Consider the following 21,741-nt stretch of genomic DNA (forward strand, 5'->3'; position numbering starts at 1 on the left):
ACATAATACAACATGTAAAGTGGAATTACTCAGGACTCTTTTTTTGCTTTGCTTTTTTTAAAAAAAATTTCTTGCTTTTTTTTTTTAAAAAAAAAAATCTGGGGCACTTGGTGCTTCTTTAAAACTCTGGTGGTTTTGACAATTAGTGTTAAAAATTCCCTAGGGGAACTTATTATGTTAATAATGATTATTTCCTCTGTGTACCTTTTTTATATTTATGATCATCTTATTTAAATGTTTTCAGCAATAATACATTAATCGAGACAGTAAATGGTTTAAGTAAGACTGAAATTTTAAATGAGATCCAAAAAGAAGCTGACAGGTTTATGGGTTTACATATAGAATGATGAACTTGAGTCTTTCTAAAGAAATAAAAGTAATATTCATTTTATTTTTATAATTATATGTAAACATGATAGTTAATTATAAAAAATAACCAATGTTCTGGGTGAACTTGTACTTTTCATAGTATCAATTTTTTTTGACAATTTAAAGATATCTAAATTAGCAATTTATGATTTTCCCTCAATGGTAAGGATAGATTTATACCTATTTCTCACTATATAATTTTTTATTTAAAATGATTAAAAAACAAAAGACATTTAAAAATCCTTATAAAATTTTATATCTCAATATAAAAACACATTTATAATAAATTTTATTTTGTTTAGTCATATACTAACTAAATTATACAAAATACAAGTTTCAGATGAATATATTTAAACCAAGTTTAATAGATACAAAATAAAAATTTAGCTTGATTTGTGTATAATTGATTGTGAGTCTTTAGTTTAATTAGCATAATGACACATTCAATAATGATCAAATGTTTTATAATATGTGTAAAAAGCAGTGGCCTTTTCCAATAACAACTAGGGAGCAAATCACAAATATTGATTAGTATTAGGAAATCTACTATTGAAGTATATCACCCAGAAAAATTTAAAGTATATGCAATGACTACACATGCTTATTGTTGGAGTTTCATTATTTTTTCTTTCTGTCTGTATATATGATTTCATGTTTGACTTCAATTTAGGATAATATCAAGAATGATAGAGATCATTTTTGGTGGTTATTCATTTTTTCAAAAGGAGGAATAACATTACTTATAAATATTTTTTTCTTCTGGACAAAAGGAATACATGGTAGAATTTTAAACATATGTTTATAAACATTTAATAAAGCAAAAATGAATCTCAGGCACAACTGCGACAAAACGAATAAAGTTCCCATGTAAGAGTTTTCTTTGAGGATGAAGGCATAAAGTTCCTACTCCTCACTGTAGCTTGAATTTGTGTTTACTCAGGAAAAACTACCAACCAAAAGAGTATCATCTAAAGTCAACTCCATAACAGCACAGGAACTAGATACCAATAAGAATCCAACAGAGACAAGTTTAATCTGTGGTCATGGTGTCTGAATAGTTGAGAGTCACTACCTCTTTCTACGCAGAAACGCTACACTGAGAGCACAAGTCCTGCCTTGTTGACCGTAAGAATAGAATCTGGAAACAGGCATGTAAGATTGCTTCCACAGTGACTCCTTCATGTCATCTGATAATTCCAGCTCACATTTTCTGCAGCCTGTTGTAAAAAAGGAAATCCACACAGGCATGAAAGCTGAAAATAAAATGCTAAGTGAAGTAGTTCCTATTCCACAGTCATAGCAATAACATTCATTTGGTATCTAGACTTTTTCTCTACACATAATAAATTACCGCAAAAGTTTTGATAAATCGATACAAAATCCTTTAAGTCATATGTATTTCGGTTGCATAAACTAATAATATAGAAAATAAGAAAAAATACTGCTAAAATAAAAAAAACACAAAGAAATAAACAGAGTAGGGCTTTCTTACTAGAATTTTTTAAAAATATCTGTTGAGTAAGTATGGAAAATGTAAGAAATTCTAAAGAATGAGTTTGTAAACAATGTTAGTGAATGAGCAACATCACAAACATGGATACTGAGTTGATGTGCAATATATTTCCCTTGATTTTGTCATATTGAAACATAGGTAGAAGCTTTCTAATGGGATGAATAATCTCAAAAAAGGAGCATAAATGCAAACCAAGAAAAAAAAACATATTCTTTGTTAGGTTTCTCTAACAATATATGTTAGATTGATGTTTTGTTGTATAAAATTAAAACATTGCGGAGCTTCTCATGACATAGTTATTGCAGTTTTTGTAATTATTGAATGGGATAATACTTCATGGGGGTGTGTGTGAGAGTTTGTGTGTGAGTACGTGAGAGTGTATGTGATTGTGTGTGCAAATTTAGAACATGCCTAGCATTTATCTAACTTTCTATTAGAATGCTTTAAAAATAATTCATCTTAAAAAGCTGTGAAATTAATCAATCACTAAAAATCATTTGTTATTTGTGATCCTTCAGGTATTTAACTTTTAATATGAAGGAGAGCATAATATTTATAACATTCTAAGATTTATGGAATATTTCTAGAAAATTTTATTTTTAATAGATATTTCAGAAATTTCCACTGGGAAACTTGGAATTCGGCTATTTTTCCATCTTACAAAATCAGATAGAACTAGAAAAAAAAATCATCCCATGTAAGTAACCCAGACCCAGAAAGACAAGCATGATATATACTCATTCATAAATGGATATTAGATGTAATATAAAGGACAACCATACTAAAATTCAATGACCCAGAGGGGATCGGTAACAAGGAGGGCCTGGGAGAAGAGGACAGGATGCATAAATCCCCTGAGAAAGGGACACCAGGCATCTCTTGCCTGGATTAGGGAAGGATGGGCATGGGAACTTGAGAGATCAAGTTCATGGTGGATGGAGAGGAAGAGTAGTAAAAGAGATGAGTGGAAAGGGGGACATTTTGGAATCAGGTGGAAACCTGGTGCAAGGGAAAACACCCTGGCATCTAGAAGGATGACCTCAGCTAAGACTCCTAGCTGTAGTGGATAAGTAGCCTGAACTGACCACTTCCTGTAAATCATGCAATCAAATTGATGACTATCACATAGTAATCAGAGAGCCTTCATCCAGTAGCTGATGGAAACAGAGACCCACAGTAAAACAACTGGCAAAGCTCAGGGAATCCCACTGAAGATAGGAAGCATTGTAAGAGACAGAGCGGTCAAGGACATTACATGAAAGTCACAGAAAAAAAAAACTAACTTGGCTCATGGGAACTCACAGAATCTGAACCAACAACTAGGGTGTCTGCATGGGGCCAACCTAGGCCCTATACATATATGTGGAAGTTGTGTAGCTTCGTCTCCTTGTGGGACTCCTAACTATGGCAGTAGAGGCTGTCCCAAATGCTTTGGATGACTCTTGGGTAAATTATTCCTCATAAGGATTGCTTGTCTGGCCTTAATAAGGGGTTACGTGATTTGTCTCACTGCGACTTAATATGTCATGCGTTGCTGATACTCATGGGAGGCCCACCGCATTCTGAATAAAAACAGAAGAGGAGTGGATTAAGGGGGAGGGGGACATCGAAGGACAGGAAAGAGGGGAAACTGAGGTTGGGATGTAAAACAAATGAATTTTTTAAAAAGTTAAAAAAATAATCAAAGGAACCAAATAGAAGTGCTGTGGGAACATATTTATACTTACAAAGAAAGGGTGTTGTAGTCTATACAAGCTCAATTCAAACTTTTACATTTTGCTGCCTCTATGGGAAAAGTTATTCTGCTAAATTAAATGCTAACTTGTTAGGAGCTAAATGTGGTGCTACATATATAAAAAAATAAATGTTTCATATTTTATAAAGTCATTGGAATTTTTCCAAATATGCGCTCATATATATCCAGAACACAACACAGCCCCACCGCCAATACTTATACCATGCCACAGACTCAGAGAGCTAAACACAATGTAACCTTGCTAAGTATTACTTTCTGATAATATTTAATGATATTATAAGTTAAATTTAAAATATTTTTCTTTGAAATTGAGCAAAAAAATGACCTATATAAAACGTTCTCTACATAACTGAGCAAATAGAATATTTTAATTAATGACGATGTATTATATAGTGTCTCGTTATGTGCTGAGATTTAAGAGTTTTTAGATTGTAAAGATACACTATTACCCTTCTATTTTTTCTGCCCAAAGACCTCCTATTGGAACTTTATATAAATTTTAATATTTAGTCATCATACATATAATGATAGATTCATAACATTTAGATATTTCTCTGTATACGTAAGTACATGAACTTTTCTCTTCCTCTTTCTTTGTCTCCCCCTGTGTATGTGTATAAATTGTTCACTTTCTTAGGACTTAATCTGGAGAGATATTTCATTTATGTCCTTTAGTAACATTCTCACTTTTCCCTGTGATATGAATTTCTCACTTTGCTTTTTAGATTTGCTAAAAATATGAGCTGTTGAAACCTGAAAAAAAACATTAATAAACTCAATATAAATGCTAATAGTAATTTTAATTAGTACTTACTTTCATTTTAAAGCATAAATTCAGTAGAAAAATATCTCATTAGAGAAATATTTAGTAATTTGTTTGGTCCACATGATTGCAAGTGGCTTTTGTACAGTATTTGTGGCTCTAAACATACATATGCTAAAAGTGACTTTGCCCCTTCTAATACTCTATTATAGTCTTTACACTTTAAATTTCAGGTGGGGTAGTTTCTATGTATAAATTAGTATCCAAACCCCGTACCTATTGTATTGTTCTTAGCTATTGCAAATAGATCTATTCTGCTTGTGTGAGACACAAGCATTACACCAGATCGTGTTATGAAATGTTTCAATAAAATACAGTTTACTGACTTTAAACAAGTGAAATCTTTAGGGCATTAAAAGGAAATGGAAAAAGAATTAATAAGACTTAAAATAAATGAAAATAAATAGTATGTTGGGTAAGCAACCGTTCCTCTCAAGATTCACCTGAAATTTTGAATCATTTCAAATGAAAGTAAATCTAATAATTGTTTCAAGACTATACAACTGCATGGGGATGTTGAAAATGTAATCACACATATCACACATTTAGTATCAGTTACATCTCAGATGATGCTGTTTCAAAGATTTGTGACGGGGGTGGGGTTCTGAAATTTACACAAGCACACAGGACAAGTCCTTTGTAACTGCTGGGGCTTCATGACTGGGCAGAGCAGGACAAGGTGCTTCCTCATTCTCTCAAGTAATGATGACAGGCCATCAAAGTACAGTGGAAATAATCCACACAGATTTGGTGTTTTCCCATAATCCCTATACTATAGAGATTCCATATAGTCTATAGTATTAGAATTCATTTCTTTCAACCAAAAATGCAAAGTCACATAAGTACTTGTGAAATAAGGAGAAAAAAACATCTCTCCATATAAATATTATAATATATCTCTATCTAAATGAAACTTATTAGTCAAAGAAAATGTTTACTTTTGGTTAATTTTAACAAAATGTGAACTATTTAAGGGAATGTTTTAGAAATATTGTCCAAAAGTTCATGCATCAAAACTTGTGAGAATTTGCAATACATCCCTGAAAATATCTTGAAATATTCAGATTGCCATCTAAAAATCAATGGGTATTGTATGTTTACCTTATTTCCATATTTTTTGTTAAAAAAAAGTAGGAGAAAAAAGAAAAACAGTCCACATTTTAGCATAGTAGGTATATAGTTGATAAATTCTCAGTAATTTATCTATAATTTAATTTATAGGTTTATAGAAGCCTTTAGCTATTTATAAGGAAAAGAATCCAATCATCACTGGAGTCTGTGGAGAAATATAAGTGATGTTTATACTAGACTTAGGGAGTGTTACAATGGTAAAGTAAAAAAGAAGAGACATCTGGAGAAACTGTTGTATAATGTGCTTATGGCTCTCTTTAAAAGTACATTCTGCACACACCACAACTGTCTATGTCTTTATAAACATTACAGCATAATTAACCTGCCATTTGTTGAGTCAAATGAACAAATATTAATATATGTTAAATATCTTCTGATTAGACTCAAATATGATTTTCATGACTGAAATGAAAAAAATCTAATTCTGTTATTTCAAAGTATATCAATAATGATGTTTTCAATTCCATCCGCAATAAAAAAAAAACTAGCAATGTTCTGCCACCAACATAATCACAGCAGAAAGATCTTTTCTGATTACCTGCGGAAAATTATTTAGATCTAGTTTTACATATGTACATATTTATAATAATATAGAACTTATAATCAGAGAGTAAAGGGGCATGGCAGGAATTTCAACTCTTCATTTTCATTTTTTAATTATGTGGGGTGGGGTATGTGTACATATATCTAAGTGTCCCCATGGCTTCTTGCATAGAGTATCAGACCTCCTGGAGATAGAGTCACAGGCACTTGTGAGCCACTGTGTGGGTGCTGGGAACTGAAGTCAAGTTTCTGCAAGGGAAGTCTTTACTCTTAACCTGCAAGCTCTCCACAGCCACCCGAAATTGTTCTTAAAGTACTGGTAACACACACTACAAAAAGAATCTTGCAACTTTTCTTCAAATAACACATTCTGTCACACACAGCTACAACCATCCCTATGTTTACCACAAGAGATGTTTCAGCATATAGGTACTTAAGAAAAGAGGGTATCTTTCTTTTATTTCATTGGATGGATGATAGTCACATTTTAAAATTATTTAGATGGTAGAGAAGATGTAACTGGAAGGGAATTAACAAAATACATTTATTGGCTCATGTAATAATTTTATTAAGGTTAATGAATTACTTTGCGTGAGGAAGTTTTTGTCGTCAAGGCTGTCTTTGTAGCGAGTTTCGTTACGAAGATGCAGCTGTGGCCCTAGTATTAATACAATCATGCAAACCACGTAACAGAACTTCACTAGAAAAGAAAATCGAAAATTTGAAAGAAGCAAAAGAACAGCAGATTTTTTTGAGTTTGCTTATTTCCAGAAGATGCCCCTTTTATTGATTTTGTGAACAGACCTGTTTTGCACTATACTCAAATACTGTACAAAACTGCAAGAAATGCCACTATTTGACTACTTAGGTTTCTACAAAAACATCATCATGAAGTTGCGCTTAATTTTCAAAGTCAACTAATAACTGCTAATGTACATATCAGTCAAAGGTAATTTGGTTTTGACAGAAACACATTTAACTTTAGCATATTCCAGGGGCATAAATAATATCTTTAAATACTAAAAGAAGAAATAAATTTTACCCATTAAGAATCAGTAGTTATATAAAATTGAAAATCATGTTTTTATTTTCTAATTTAGCTACGTGGTGTGTGTGTGTGTGTGTGTATGTGTGTATGTGTGTGTGTGTGTGTGTGTGTATGTGTGATGTGACATAATCCGTAATCTGTTGATGATGTTTTAAAGTTGTGATTTAAAAATGTTCAACTCTTACCAAAACCTCTTCTGGTATACAAAGCTGCTGTAAATTCGAGTCAATGAAATTTAAAGTTGCAATTTACAAAAGCAGATTTATATTAATTCTTATCCGAAAGAGCTGCTTTCCAGACAGAAAAATGTGCCAATGAACTGCCCTTTCCTTTATGATTAGTGGCTTCTGAGTCCCAGTGAGAAGAAGCCTTAAGGCAGAATTTGCAGTAAACAGGAAAGCAGAGAATCATATAAGTGCGCATCTGGACCTGGGACACCTATGAATTCTCATCGCTTGGAGTTTTTGGCACAACTTTCTAATCTGAGATGAAGGAACTTTGCTCCATCGCAGCCAACATGGCTGCTTTCTCCCACTCTCCAGCACCAGAAAAAAACAGCTGACAACACATACCTGAAAAGACTAAGTCCACATATCTTCTTTTTTATCATGTTAGGTAGTTATCTACGATTGTAGCGCGCTTTAGGTTTCAGTTACTATGTTCAAATAAACTCTGAAGATAAAAATGTAACGGCCGTGACATTCCATTAATTATTAAATTTCAGCATAATCAACATCCTGTCATTGTGATTCATAGTTACGTGAGTTTGTCATGCTTGTAATATGCACATGGCTAGAGATACTCTACATAGTAGTGAAAAGCTGCTTTCACATCTCTAGCTTTCTCCTTATGTGTGTCAAGATTCCATTACACTAGCAGGGGTTCTGAATACTCCTGAAGGGATCAGATCAGAGGTGCAGATGTTCAGATAGTCAGCAGAACTCATATGTGGTGACAATGTTAATCTCTGATCATCATTAGGTAACAGTATATCTTTCTTATGTAATATCTATTTCAAAGGTTTCACAAAGGGTGACACTGGATCTCAACTTTTATCATAATTAGAACATTAGAAAATAAATTGCATAACCTGAAATCCCCTTTAAACTAGATCCCAAGGTAAATCGCTTTTAAAAGGCAACAGTTCTTTTGGCAAGGGATGTTTTCTGCCTGTATTTCCATGAGTTAGCAAATGCAGGTCCCCTTAGGAGGTCTACTGATAAGCTCTACCACTATATACATACTGTACATATTGGGACATAAATTAGCAGTTATTAGTCAGACTGTACATAGCAAAATAAATCGTGTGTAATGTTTCTATAGCCCAAAAGTAACCAATGTCTAGACTCATGGACTGACCCCTAATACAGGCTCCCTGTTTAAGTAGGTAGCCCAATAAACTAAGTTAAATGTACCAAACAGAACTGGGAAAACTATTCTAGACATTCTGTCAATTTTGCTGACACTGTTGAAGGTTTTCTTGGCTTCAGCCGGCTTGTTTTCTGGCTTCTTGTTGGGTTCTGGTGTCGTTGCACTTTTAGAGATGGTGGAGAGAACAGGATCTTTGGAAAGATTTGGGGCGTAGTTGGCAACAGCCACCGCATAGGCATTGTTCTGTATCATGACGGAACCTTTCTCTTTTTTCTATTGGGAAATACAAAAAGTAATAAAGTGTGGGTTTAATATGATTCTTAATAATTTCCCAACTGCAGTTTAAATTCTAGAAAAAAAGAAAAGTTACTCAAATACACATCCTTATTTGCAGATAAAAGAAATTAGGGAGAATAAGTAAAACAAAGTCCTAAAAATCATTGAGTGAGAAATCTCAGAGTATAATACAGACACCATTTTCCCAGAGAACAAATTTTTGATGTTTACATAGAAAATGAATGATAGAAAATGCAATTTTTATTAAAAAATTATAAAATTTTGATATTTTTACTCTTAAAAGTCACTCACATATACTTTTTAAATTATTAAGTGAAGAATTACATAATACGTAAGGATCTTAAAGAAGAGCGATAATCATCAACAATGAATGAATGATCTCAAATTTTTCCAGGTAGCAGAACTCCCACCCACATTATGGCAAACTTGTAAGGCAATGCTTTAAGATTGCAAACAATTGTGACTCTATGCAGATAGAAATCTACAAAACACTACTGTAGTAAGAAGATATCAATTCTATCTCTTCAGCTCCCCTTCCCTTTTTGTTTTATCAATGAAGGATCTCCAGTGTGGGTATCAGTAGCTCTTGTCTCCCCTGCTATCACTTGCTTCAAACAATCTCTCTTCGTGTTTTTCTGTATTGGCCAAACACTGCTAAGACTTTAGCCACTATAGATATAGGAGAACCATTGGAAACAAATTACATCACGACATTCCTATTCTTAAATCTCTCCAACAGAAGTTCTAGGACCAAAGAATACAAACAGCACTTTTAAAACCAGTCCTTCTTATTTTCACTACATCCAAACCCCTGCAGAATAACTTTAGTGTTCTACAGTTTCTTTTTAGGATATCTCGGGATACCCCATCTTAGATTTCTTTCTATTCACCAAATTTTTCACATGACTAATTTCCTTTTGTATTTTACCCTGAATTTGAATGTAATTTCCATGGAATGCTATGCCTTTACACTAAGCCTAAAACAATCTTTGTCCCTCACATATTCAGTCTCAGGGTACTTAAATTTGGGTCTATCATAACACTTATTAAAGTATATAAGCACTTCCTTTACCATGTGAATATTTGACATTTTATGTTCTCATTAAAATCTAAATTCAATGAGGGTTGATGGTATCTTTGTCTTGTTGAGTTTTGTAACTTCAGCATAAGGATACATGACATGAATCTTTACATTAATAGCTTTCATGGGGGTAGGCATAGCGTATATATGATAAATAGACACTGAAAATAAAATATGATTATTTTATTATAGTATATAAATATACTATATAATAAATATACTATATTATATAGTATATAAATAATACTGTATTTACTATACAGTATTAGTATAATGTGATTTATCTACAAGCTAAAAAAATGAACCAGCAATGAGTTACCTAAATTGTAGGAAGCAAGTTCAGCATTAGTGCCATGTTATTAATTTAGGAATGAAGACTATAGAACTACATAAAATATGACAAAGACACCCATCTGTGAAATGGTTGGGGAAAAAGTCACAGCAGTTAGAGGTATCAGCTTTGCAACAACTCTCTGTTTGAAAATTTTGTTTACATTTTTGGATTGGAATATTTCTCCCTAAAATATCCCTGCTGAGGATTATATCACTATGCCCATCTTCAAAAAAGTTTTCAAAAATACAGGAAATGCATAAAACATACTGGTTCTGCTATTATGTAAAATATGTCTAAACCCCATTAAAAATAATCTGATTGAATGTAAAGAGAATGAGTTTGGCCATTCTCCGCTCTAGCTTCCTGTTTGATAAAAGTAAGATAGAGGGATAAGAACACCACACTGGCTCTCTGTAATATATAATTGAAATAACACATGCCATACTCACATTATAAATCATTTTCTCTAAGAGATGTAGAGTGGTAATTGTTACCTATAATAATCTAGACAATGATCACTTATAAAAGGACACATAGGCTTTATTATTATATAATTTATTATGTATTTAGGGAAGTCTACAAAAACACCAAATGGAAAGACTCAGATAGAGTATCATAGAAATGGGTCATTGAAATTAGACTAGAAATTACAGTATAATATTTAAGACAGTTATGTAAAGATATATTTTGTTGCAGTAAAGTTTTACATGGTGTGGAAAGTCCTTCTGTATATGTGTTGATTTTATTGGTTAATGAATACAGCTACTTTGGCCTATGGAAGGACAGAATAAAGCTAGGCAAGTAAACTAAACTGAATGCTGAGAAAAAGTAGGCAGTGTCAGAGAGATGAGAAAGACAACAGAGAACCTTATCAGGAAACTACAAGCCTTGTGATAGCACATAGATTAATAGAAATTGGTTAATTTAAGATGTAAAAGTTACTTAATAAGAAGCCTAAGCTGTTGGCCAAGCAGTGTTGTAATTAATATAGTTTATGTGTAATTATTTTGCATCTTTGCAGCCAGGAAATGAATAAGCAGTCTCCAGTAGAGCAGGGAGAAAGTAGGCAGAATCAGAGAGATACCATGTAGTTGCTGAAGGAGATTGACACCAGAGAACCTTACTGATAAACCACAAGGCTAGTGGCAATACATAGATTCATAAAAGTGGGTTAATTCAAGATTTTAAGAGCTTGTTAAGAATACACTAGAGTCATTGGCTAAGCAGTGTTGCAATTAGTATAGTTCCTCTGTGATTATTCAGGTTTGGGCAGCTGGGAACGAAAAGCAGCCTCTGCCTACATTTACAGATAGAAAGGATATTTTAATTTTTACCAAAGGTTCTTTTTCCAGTTGAAAATATATAAAGTTAATAGTAAAATTGTTAATAAATAAGAAACAGGTACAAAATGTACATCAATGATGAATAAAAGGCCTCCAGCAGTAGTTACTAAGCAAATATCAGCCTGGCTATGTTTTTGGCTCTTTTGTCTGTTTTGTCGTAATAGTGCAGACTCGTAAAAAAAAAAAAGAAAAAGAACTGCATTTCTAGTGTGTGTTTGGAATTTTTATTGTCCTAACTATAAAAGAAAAAAATGAATCTTATTTATTCATTATAGAAAGTAAACCTTTAATATCTAAAGTACACCAATCAGAGAAGGGCTAAGCATGAAACACATGGCTGGTTTTCCTTCAAAACACTTAGCCATTTTCATGTCAGCAGCATGAAAGTCTGGCAGTCGCACATCCTATCTCTTGGCAGGTGAACTCTAACCAGTTCACTGGATGATATGTAGACCATCCACGTGGTGTCTGTCCTGTCTCCTCTCCTCCTAGACACAGCGTATACAGCATTCCTGATATCTTGTTTAAAGGGAATCTTGTTCTTCTCAGTGCCATTGAAATTAAGTATGCTTATAAATAATTCAAATGGTTCTTTGTTTAAAAGTAAATATGCATAGAGGAATATACTGTGGAGTTGATAGACTTACAGCACACAGACATTTTAATGAAATTAGATTCTCACTGACCAGGAGAACTCCTCCCTGACAGCTAGCTTTCATAGTGAAGGAAGCAGCAATGCAGTCCAGTGCAGGAGAAAAGCGTTTCTCACCGAGCTTGGCCCCTATATACTACACTACTGACTTAACAGACTGATGGTATAAGGGTAACCAAACACTTTCTGATAGGATCTGAAACACGCTCCACAAGAGGAAATTCAGGCTTGGTGTTTAAATTGGGGTCAGCAGGTGAAGAACTCATAGCCCTAGGGAGTTACTGTTACTTAGATCAACAATTACACTGTCAAACCGACTTCTAACTGTTTATATTGATGCCCATAATTACATACTGTTTTCAACATTAGAGTTATTCCTTTGGGCAACGGGCAGTGATTAATCCAGAGACTCATAATCGATCAAAATGCTGAGAAGAAATGAACACGAGTGCTGGACATTGGGACATTCCAAGGCTCAGAGAATATTCCCAAAGAGGGATGAGGAAGAATGTTAGAGCTATGGAAATGAAGAGAAATCCCGCAAAATGCTGATTTTAAAAGATGCAATGGTCCTGCACTATTGGGAATGTGGCCGCTGGTTGGTTGACCATCCTGTAGTATGTAACCTCATACAAATACACATAGGGTAGCAATCATTGGACATGATGGGATATAAACAATAAAAAATTGGTGTGGCATCACTTTCAGAGGAAATATGGGAGCATGTCTAGTAGAAATTGGAGGGAGATACGGAATGGATATGATCAAATGCGTGTTATACTGTGTGACTTTCTCAAAGAATTAATAAAAAATAGTATAAAATTATTTTGGAAGTACTATCAACATATAATGTATACATTATATTTGCCATTCTTTTGTTCATGGTTTTTAAGAAATAAATTTGTTAGCTATATTATCAAAGAACATTCACACATAAAGGATTACCAGAAGCTTGTACCTCATTTGGTACAATATTGACTGCTGTCAACAAGGTCATTATAAGGAGATATTTGAATATTATTCAGGCTGTGAATTAAGACAGATCCAAATGATATTTAAGAAGACACTGATCTCTCTCAACTGTGCTTACTATAGTATTTAATTCTTGGCTTATACCAACACACTTGAAGAGAAATTATAAAATAAAACCTATTGTGCTAACTGTACTATACAGAATTCATTTTCAGGAAGGCATTCTGTGATATTTCTATATTTTTTTTGGTTTTTCGAGACAGGGTTTCTCAGTGGTTTTGGAGCCTGTCCTGGAACTAGCTCTTGTAGACCAGGTTGGCCTCGAACTCACAGAGATCCACCTGCCTCTGCCTCCCGAGTGTCTATATTGTTTTGATTCTTCAGAAAATTAGAAAAATTCTCATTCTTCCTACTACTTAATTCTTTATACTCTAACTTAATATGTTTTTTTTCAATATACAGATACTGAGTAAGTCATTCTCTGTCACTTGGAGAAATATAGCAGAAAACAGAATGATACAAATCCAGGCTAGATGTCAGAGGCAAATTTTTAAATAAAGTAATATTAAAATTAAGAATGTATTAAACTAGAAAAAGCATTGTGAAAATAAAGGCAACTAAACTGTTAAATTTTACAAATTTTAGGAAATTGCAAGGACCTATACATAGAGGACCAATGAAAATAAATCATCTCTAGCAATCTCAACCACCCTACTTCACTTTCTTTTTGTTTTGGTGTAGTCAAGCCAGCTCAGCTTAAGTCTCCACTTGTTGACCAATGCACCCACCTCTGCACATTCCTCAGCCTGTGAATGGTGCCACAGTTCAGCCAGGATCTCATAATTAAACTGCCTTGATCCTCAAGTCAGATAACTGGAATTCGTACCATATTAGCAATGACAAAGCTTTGTGTCATCCTCAGTGAGGCATCCCTTCTAACTGCTTGTCTTAAGCTGCATTTCCAAATCTTCCCATAGCACTATGACATGAGTTTCTAAAATAGCAAATACATGTTTTTCCTCTTTTTAAAACATTTAATTATAAGCAGATTGGAAGCACAAAATGTCTTGCAGAGATTCTGGCATAGTTGTTGGCCCAAAGCAGTCTCAAAAATGATAGGGTTCTATTTTATTTTAAAAAAAAAGTTAAGTAAAAAATTTCAAATGCAAGGTAAGGGAATCTGATTTATAAGACATAATAAATACTTTGATAGATAGGAATAAAATCAGCAGCATATTGACAATTCTACATTATTATCTCAAAGCACACAGTTTCACTATGTGGAGGTGTGGAAGACTGGGCACAGAACAAGTAACCTCGAATCATATTTGGTGCTGGGCAAGATGTGTTTGGGCTGTGTACAAATAACAATGGATCGGGATGGGATTTGTGATCAATCAACAAATGGTACATTTTCATAAAGCTCTTGGTAAAACAATAAACTATCACACAGTCATACAGTACGTTGGCAGCTCCGTTGTCAGGGAAGTAAAATGAAACTAAAGAGAAATATAGCAACCTCATCACTGTGAGGGATGGACAGACCCTTTCCTATGTACCTGTTGCTGGCTTGCTCTTTCCTCAATGGATGGGCTCACACACACACATGTGCACATAGGCAGCGCTAATTAGATGCAAGGGGTTATTAATAACAACATTAAGAAAAAAGAGAAAATAAATCTATGAAAAAGACAAGGTAGGGACACTTAGGGGAGGTGGAGGAATGATCAATGGATAAGATCAATTTATGTGCATGGTGCTTTCAAATAATAAAAATATTAAAATTCAGAAGTCAAAATTGTTTTTATAAGATTCAAAATGTTTTGTGTTAAATATATTATTGGGGACTGTTGATACATATTTAAAATGTCAAATTTAGAGGAATCTTTATTGCTGAATACAAAAGTTTTTACATAATTGTTTTTCACATTTGGGATCCTTTACATGGTAGAGAAATGACATGCTAGAAAATTGAACTAATTATGTAGCTAAAATATGGGTACCAATCAGAAGACATGTCCTCTGAATGAAAATAACTGTCATGTGGTTTCAGATATTGGTCCTTAGAGTAAGCATATAAAAACTCCTATCAAGTAGTCAATATAACAGGAAATGGAGGAAAAACCTAGATTTCCAAAGGCAAATGTATGCTCTTTCTACCATGCCATGTTGTCATCTTACAGTTTTTTTTATGGTCACTGGAACATCCAGTACTTGTAGAATGGCAACATGCTCCCTTGCCAGATAATACTACCATTAGCTGACTAACCATCCTAACTGAGAAAAATTATACTTACAGAAAAGTGTGTGAAGGTTACACAGTCCACCCGCTTCTCTAAGTACTCTAAAGGCTTTGCTTGGCTTAAACTGGACCATGGGAAAGCTAGATACTTGGACCATATTAGTTTAGCTCCTTGAAGAATTGCCTTCACTGAGTTGTGTGTTAGTGTAATGACTTCAGATTTTATTGAAGGGGACTACAAGAGACATTAATATAAAATTCATTACAGCATTTGTTGTCAAAAATTGGACATCATTTGATATAGCACCCAGCTCATCCTAATATAACAGTGATTCTAATACAGGAAAAAATTCTTTTCTTTATGAAAAATTATTTTTCGTCTTTTTTGATTAAAAGCATAATTCCCCAAACATCTTTACAAAGTTTCTGAGTAAAAACCTTAGAATGTGAAATATAATTACTACAACTGTGAACTGTCAGTTAGCCGGCTAAAAGAGAATACTTGAACCTAATTTTCTTCTATTCTCATTTTCTACTTTTACTTTATATTTTTATTATAGTTATAATTTGATGACATAGATCTTTATCAAATTACCTAAAATTATTTTGGAATAACAAAATGTCAAAAAATACAAAGAAGGGGCTGGAGAGATGACTCAGCAATTAAGAGCACTGGCTACTCTTTCAGAAAATGTGGGTTCGATTCCCAGCACCCACGTTGCAGCTCACAACCATCTGTAACTCCAATTCTTGGAGATTTCATGCCGTCTTCTGGCCTCCATGGGCACAAGGCACTGCTGGCACATAGACATAAATGTAGACAAAACACCCATACACAAAATAAGATACAAATTTAAATTTATAAATGAAAAAACGATTAAATACACTTTAAAATGTGATGTTATCTACAAATTAATAGAGTGAATCACAGGACAATGGACCATTCCATAAGTTTGGGTACTACACTGTTATATCTATATTTTATGTGATTTATTATCTTGTGTATTCTATGCTTTTATTGTCCAATTTGAGCTTACTGTCTCAGATTTAAGAGTGAAAATGTCAGGGAATTGAATTAAAGCTAACAATGCTTGAAATGAGAGCTAAGGTCAGGTAATGCTTAACAGCATGCTAGGTGACACAAGATACAATAGCTAATAAGACAAAACTTAATTCTCTCAAGTTTTCTAATCTAGTCATAAAAAGAAATTAGTGCCTCATGCTCTGGGAAAACAGAGGGATTCAATTTATTTATGTAAGTTTGCAAACTTTGAGGTTAAGCCAACGAAAGAAAGAGGATATGACATGAAGAAGATCCAGCATGTTAAATAGTAAAGACATGAAGACAAATGAGATTTGGGGGAAAATGATTGTCATTGGTAATAGGTTAAGTTGTAATATGCGCACTAAGCTTAGATAGCTTGTATTTCAGAGTCAACATTTGTGAAATGTGTGTCCCTAACCAAGTAATTTTACTAAAATAATTTTCAGCCTTAAACTAAAAACATTTACAGGCTTGTACAAATAAATGCATAGTACTCCTAGAAAATTCTATCTGTCATTCATCATATAAGTAAACCCACAAGGAAACCACATATTTGCACCATGTTAACCCCGAATCACTATCCTAGGGAATTCATTACAGAGCTGACAAGTTAAATGATGTGTATTATGTTTCAGATAACTTTAAGATAATAATGTACATTAGAGAAAAAAACTTTATTAAAGGTAGGAAACAGCAAATAATCTGTAAAATAATAGTGAGATACATCATGAAGTTTGTAGGAAGGATAATGTGCATGAATTAGTGCAGGTACTGAAAAAGTCTCATTTGTTGTAATGTGACATTATGCCATGCCCCTGACTGGGGTATCAATTCCTGATAAGTACCTAGACATAAACATTGAAAAGATGAAGAAGTAATTTATGTTTGTTTTTTGTTTAATTTTTTGTTTTTGTTTTGTTTTGTTTGGCTTGGATGTTCTTCTTTTGGCTTTGCTTTTTCCCCCTGTGGTGTGCGGGCAGGGGCAGAGGCTGCCAATATCCATGCTTATTAATGATTACATTATTGTCTCGTCATAACAATTTTATAGACAGGTATTGATTGTTATGAGCCAACCTTTGGGTGCTGGGAATCCACATCTCTGGAAGACCAGTCAATGTTCTTAACTGCTGAGCCCTCTCTCCAGTCTTAGTGCTTGATATTTTATCACAAATTTTGTAAATGATTGGAAAAATTTATGCATAATCAGTTCTCAAAGTTTGCAATGTTAGAGACAGGGGAAAACAACTAGGCAATAAGATGGGTGTGTGTGTGAGTGATTCACACACACACATACACATATATATAGTGGATATATGAATATGGTGGACATATATATTTTATGGACTTACATATATAGTATATATATGTACATATATGCTGGGAGATGAAAGATGCAGTTTATAATACAGATGAGATGTTAAACTGTAAATGAGAGTATTGTTATAGATCTCTGAATTGGTAATACTTCAATAATTCATCCCATATTTACAGAATATGTACAATATGTAAGATACTAGGCAATTGACTATAGATAAATGATTTATTAAAATAGCTATTTCAGCATTATGACGATTAGTGACTTAATGTCCGAATATTCATTAACAGAAAATGATAAAGTTTTTCCAAAAAAACCAAGAAAGCACATATACTTAAACTTTTCATGGTACCCAAAAATGTTGGAAAGAAGTACTCAGAAATAACCTCAAAAACTGAAATTTACATCAATATTAAGCAAGGATTATATGATTTATGACAGCAAATGAACTGATAATGCATTTAGTATAGAGTTACCAATACAACCTTGAATTTGAGAACCACACTGTAAACAATAAGACACACAAAAAAAGCATCAAAGAAGTCTGACTTGGCTTTCTCTGGGGAACATGAGCATTCAAGAGAAGCTCAATATATTTACTGTGGCAAAGGACTTCACAGTGTGGAATAACTTGTGGCAGCTGCCAGGGTGTGAGCAAAGGATGCTGACATTACTGAAGCGTTTCTTAATGAAAAGAGAAAATGTTACCGAGTTGGACCCAAGACAGTGTCCTCAGCATAGAAGCAGAAGGCTCAGTGATGATCCCAAGGGGAGGTGGAAAAACTCACATGTTATTAGATTAGGGAGAGACAATTATGGGACAGTGAAGGAAAGAGTTCCAGGGTACAGAGGACTAAGAGCTGATGGAAAACAAAGCGACAGGGGAGAACTCATTTCACAGAGCCTGCGTGGTGAATGGACAGCTGAATCTGGGGAGAGAGTGGGCAGAGTGATGATGTAAGGTGGGGGATGTACCCATTTGCTTTTATGGCAAGTTAACAAAACCTCCTCACAGGAAAATAGGAATGAGGCAGCAAAATGGCAAAGGTATTTTTTAAGTACTTGGGGGCTCTATAAACAGACACTGGTGAATTTGACTCTTTGATCCAGAGTTTGTACAGAATTTATACACTTTTACAATGAGATTTTCTTCACTTATGTCATAACTGAGGCTAACACGGTATAATGGTCCATCAGCTTCCTAGGACTCAAAAGAAGCTGATTCATAAATGTATGACTTTTTAAATGTTTTTTAAAAGAAGTCTTAAATATCATTTGTTCACAATATTTTATGTAAAATCTAGACTCTAGGCAGATAAAAGTACATATTTTTTGTTTTACAACACACAGAATGAATATATGTCTCTAAGTATTTTTTATGTATCAAGTGAATACTCTGCTTTTGATAAAACAATGAATGGGATCCAGATGTTCCTTATATTGACTGACAATATGACCATATTTACTTATATTTATACAGGACCAAAGCAAAGGACAACCTGTAGACAACTGACTGTAAAAGAACAAAAGATTACATGTATCAAGAAAACTGTTATTTTCCACCTAAAATTTGGGCAGCTGGTCACGTCACCTCTTGGCACTTTACTTGGTTTTCTTTCCACTCTAAACACCTACTTATTTTCAAAGTAACTTACGGGACTATTGCTCCAATTTCATTTTAATAATATAGCTGAATAGAGTACAGATGGAAGCCTCCAACATAAAGCTTGTAATACCTTTCAGTTAAGATCAATAGGTTCTCTTATTGGTGTATTACCATATTTATAATAAAAATTACTCAACAACATCTTCAAAAGAGCTTGTGGTGCACCATCCTACCTCAGCATCTATGGAGAAAGTGTATGTATAACCAATATAGTTAAAGAGAAATAATCACACAGATAAAATAAAAAGCTATTCACTGTATGAGAAGTAAAATGAACACAAATCAACAATAAAATGTAATGGAAACGCTAGAATCAACCAGAAGTTAAGCATAGAAAATTGATTAAGTCCTTTTCAATATAAAATCACTACTTCTGCTAGTGCACAAATACAACTTACAAATAAACTAGCAACTGTAATTAGAATTTCTATAGCTTATAAATGAGAACAAAGAAAAAGTGTAAAAAGTGTAACATTCAAAATTTGTTTCAATAAACTGTAACATGGTATAGAAATTAAATATGCAAATATGTATATATATTCAAATAACTAAACCAATAATCAAATCACAACAAATGTTCTCAAATTTTATAAAAAATCATATAATCTAGTGTTAAAGAAACTGTCCAAATTTCTACCACTAATAAAAATATTAATAGCACATTAGAATACGTACAAAGTCTTATCCTAAAGCAGAAACCAACTTAGGCAATTAGAAAGGAAATCACTGATACATCTGTACACAAATATCCATTAGCCTCAGTACTTGAAACATGAAAATTTATGTATCAATAACCTTAAAAGTTAATAGTAACTGTACATAATTAGATCCCATGAGAAATTTGACAATGCTGGGGTATTTCTGTATCCACATATTTACTACATATGATATGATAAAAATAAAGTGCTACCTTCACTACTACAAAGGGATGATAAAAGCATGGATGCATAAAGAATCATTGACCCACCGTCGGAATCAAATTCTTCAATAGGTGAAACAAGCGCTACTTTTCCTTTCCAAGTTCTATCCTAATGTATTGTGGTGGATAAAGGCATGAACTTTATGGACAGAGAGACCTGGGTTCCAGTACACTGACTGGTCAGTTGTACGAGCTAGAGTAAATACACAGCTATAAGTTTCACTATGAAAAATTAGAATTAAAAAGAACCCTTACTTAGTGCAGAGAGAGAGAGAGAGAGCACATGTGAACATACAATAGCTCCACAGACACTGAGGAGTGCCTTGAAGAAGTGTCACTGCAAGCACCCTTAAAGGATTTCAAGGAAGAACAAACTTTTGAAAACTAATACTGAATTTCTTAATATCAAATTTGACAAAGAATTCTGCGACAAGCTTGAATGGGCAGCAAGCGGACACTTACCTTGTCATTTACTACACTCTTCCCATCCCAAGCCCATCCTCTTTTGGTGAAGTAATTAACAGTTGCAAATTCAATTAGGGCAGAAAACACAAAAGCGTAACAAACAGCGATAAACCAGTCCATGGCAGTGGCATAAGCCACTTTGGGGAGAGAATTTCGAGCACTGATGCTCAGTGTTGTCATTGTTAGAACAGTTGTCACTCCTGGAAAAGAAGACAGGAACCAGAGGCACAATCAGTGGTGGGAAGAGAGTGTATCCCTAAGTCATTCTTTTCTTTCCCTGGGAGCTACTTTCATTGTCGTTTGTATCCACTACAAAGTGTTAGAGAACAGTGCGATATGTCTGTATTTAGCATGATAGTATGAGAATACTTCTGGAAGTAGAGACACCAAACAGATTCTTCATTTTTCACTTTCTTCTATACTGATTTCATTTTTCTCTCAGTACAGTTGGTATTTAAAAAACAATACTGATGGTAGCATGGCCCTGTAAATTACGACAAAGCACAAACCCTTTAGAGAGACCTGTTACTCATCAGCATTGACTTAAAAACTCATCGACAGTGCCACATAATGATATTGATTTGTGTAATTTAGATGAATCATGCAAAAGCACTTGGGCAAAGCTGTACACTAATTACAGAGGGATTATGATTGTAACACTTTTTTTTTTCAATGTAAGTATTGCTGTGCACGTATGGAATTATCTGTGGTTTGGGAGAGGTATGAGCTCTTTTGTAACATCACTTCAATTATGTCAGAAATAAAACAAACTGCTAAGAGCAGAACTTGTAAAATAGAAGTCTCCATTTGAAAAGAACCACAAATCCCTATTCCAAGATGAAAAAAAAAAAAAAAA

General features: G+C 33.7%; 1 protein-coding gene across 3 annotated transcripts in view; it reads right to left on the reverse strand.

Annotated features, from left to right (window-relative positions):
* Positions 1-6,896: 6,896 nt before the first annotated feature.
* Positions 6,897-21,741, reverse strand: part of Gabra2 (gamma-aminobutyric acid type A receptor alpha2 subunit) — a 134,220-nt gene continuing 119,375 nt past the window's right edge. For 2 of the 3 annotated variants that reach the window (XM_005359306.3, XM_013350814.2), the window contains 2 exons: positions 20,883-21,085; positions 6,897-8,827 (listed from right to left, as the gene is read on the reverse strand). In XM_005359306.3, the coding sequence (XP_005359363.1) occupies positions 8,531-8,827; positions 20,883-21,085 (500 nt within the window). In that variant the 3' untranslated portion in view covers positions 6,897-8,530. Of the gene's footprint in view, positions 8,828-15,530; positions 15,711-20,882; positions 21,086-21,741 lie in introns of all 3 variants that reach the window. The other variant, XM_026785070.1, reaches the window with a different exon arrangement.

Source organism: Microtus ochrogaster, linkage group LG1 (assembly GCF_000317375.1).
Source record: "Microtus ochrogaster isolate Prairie Vole_2 linkage group LG1, MicOch1.0, whole genome shotgun sequence".
Lineage (NCBI taxonomy): Eukaryota > Metazoa > Chordata > Mammalia > Rodentia > Cricetidae > Microtus > Microtus ochrogaster.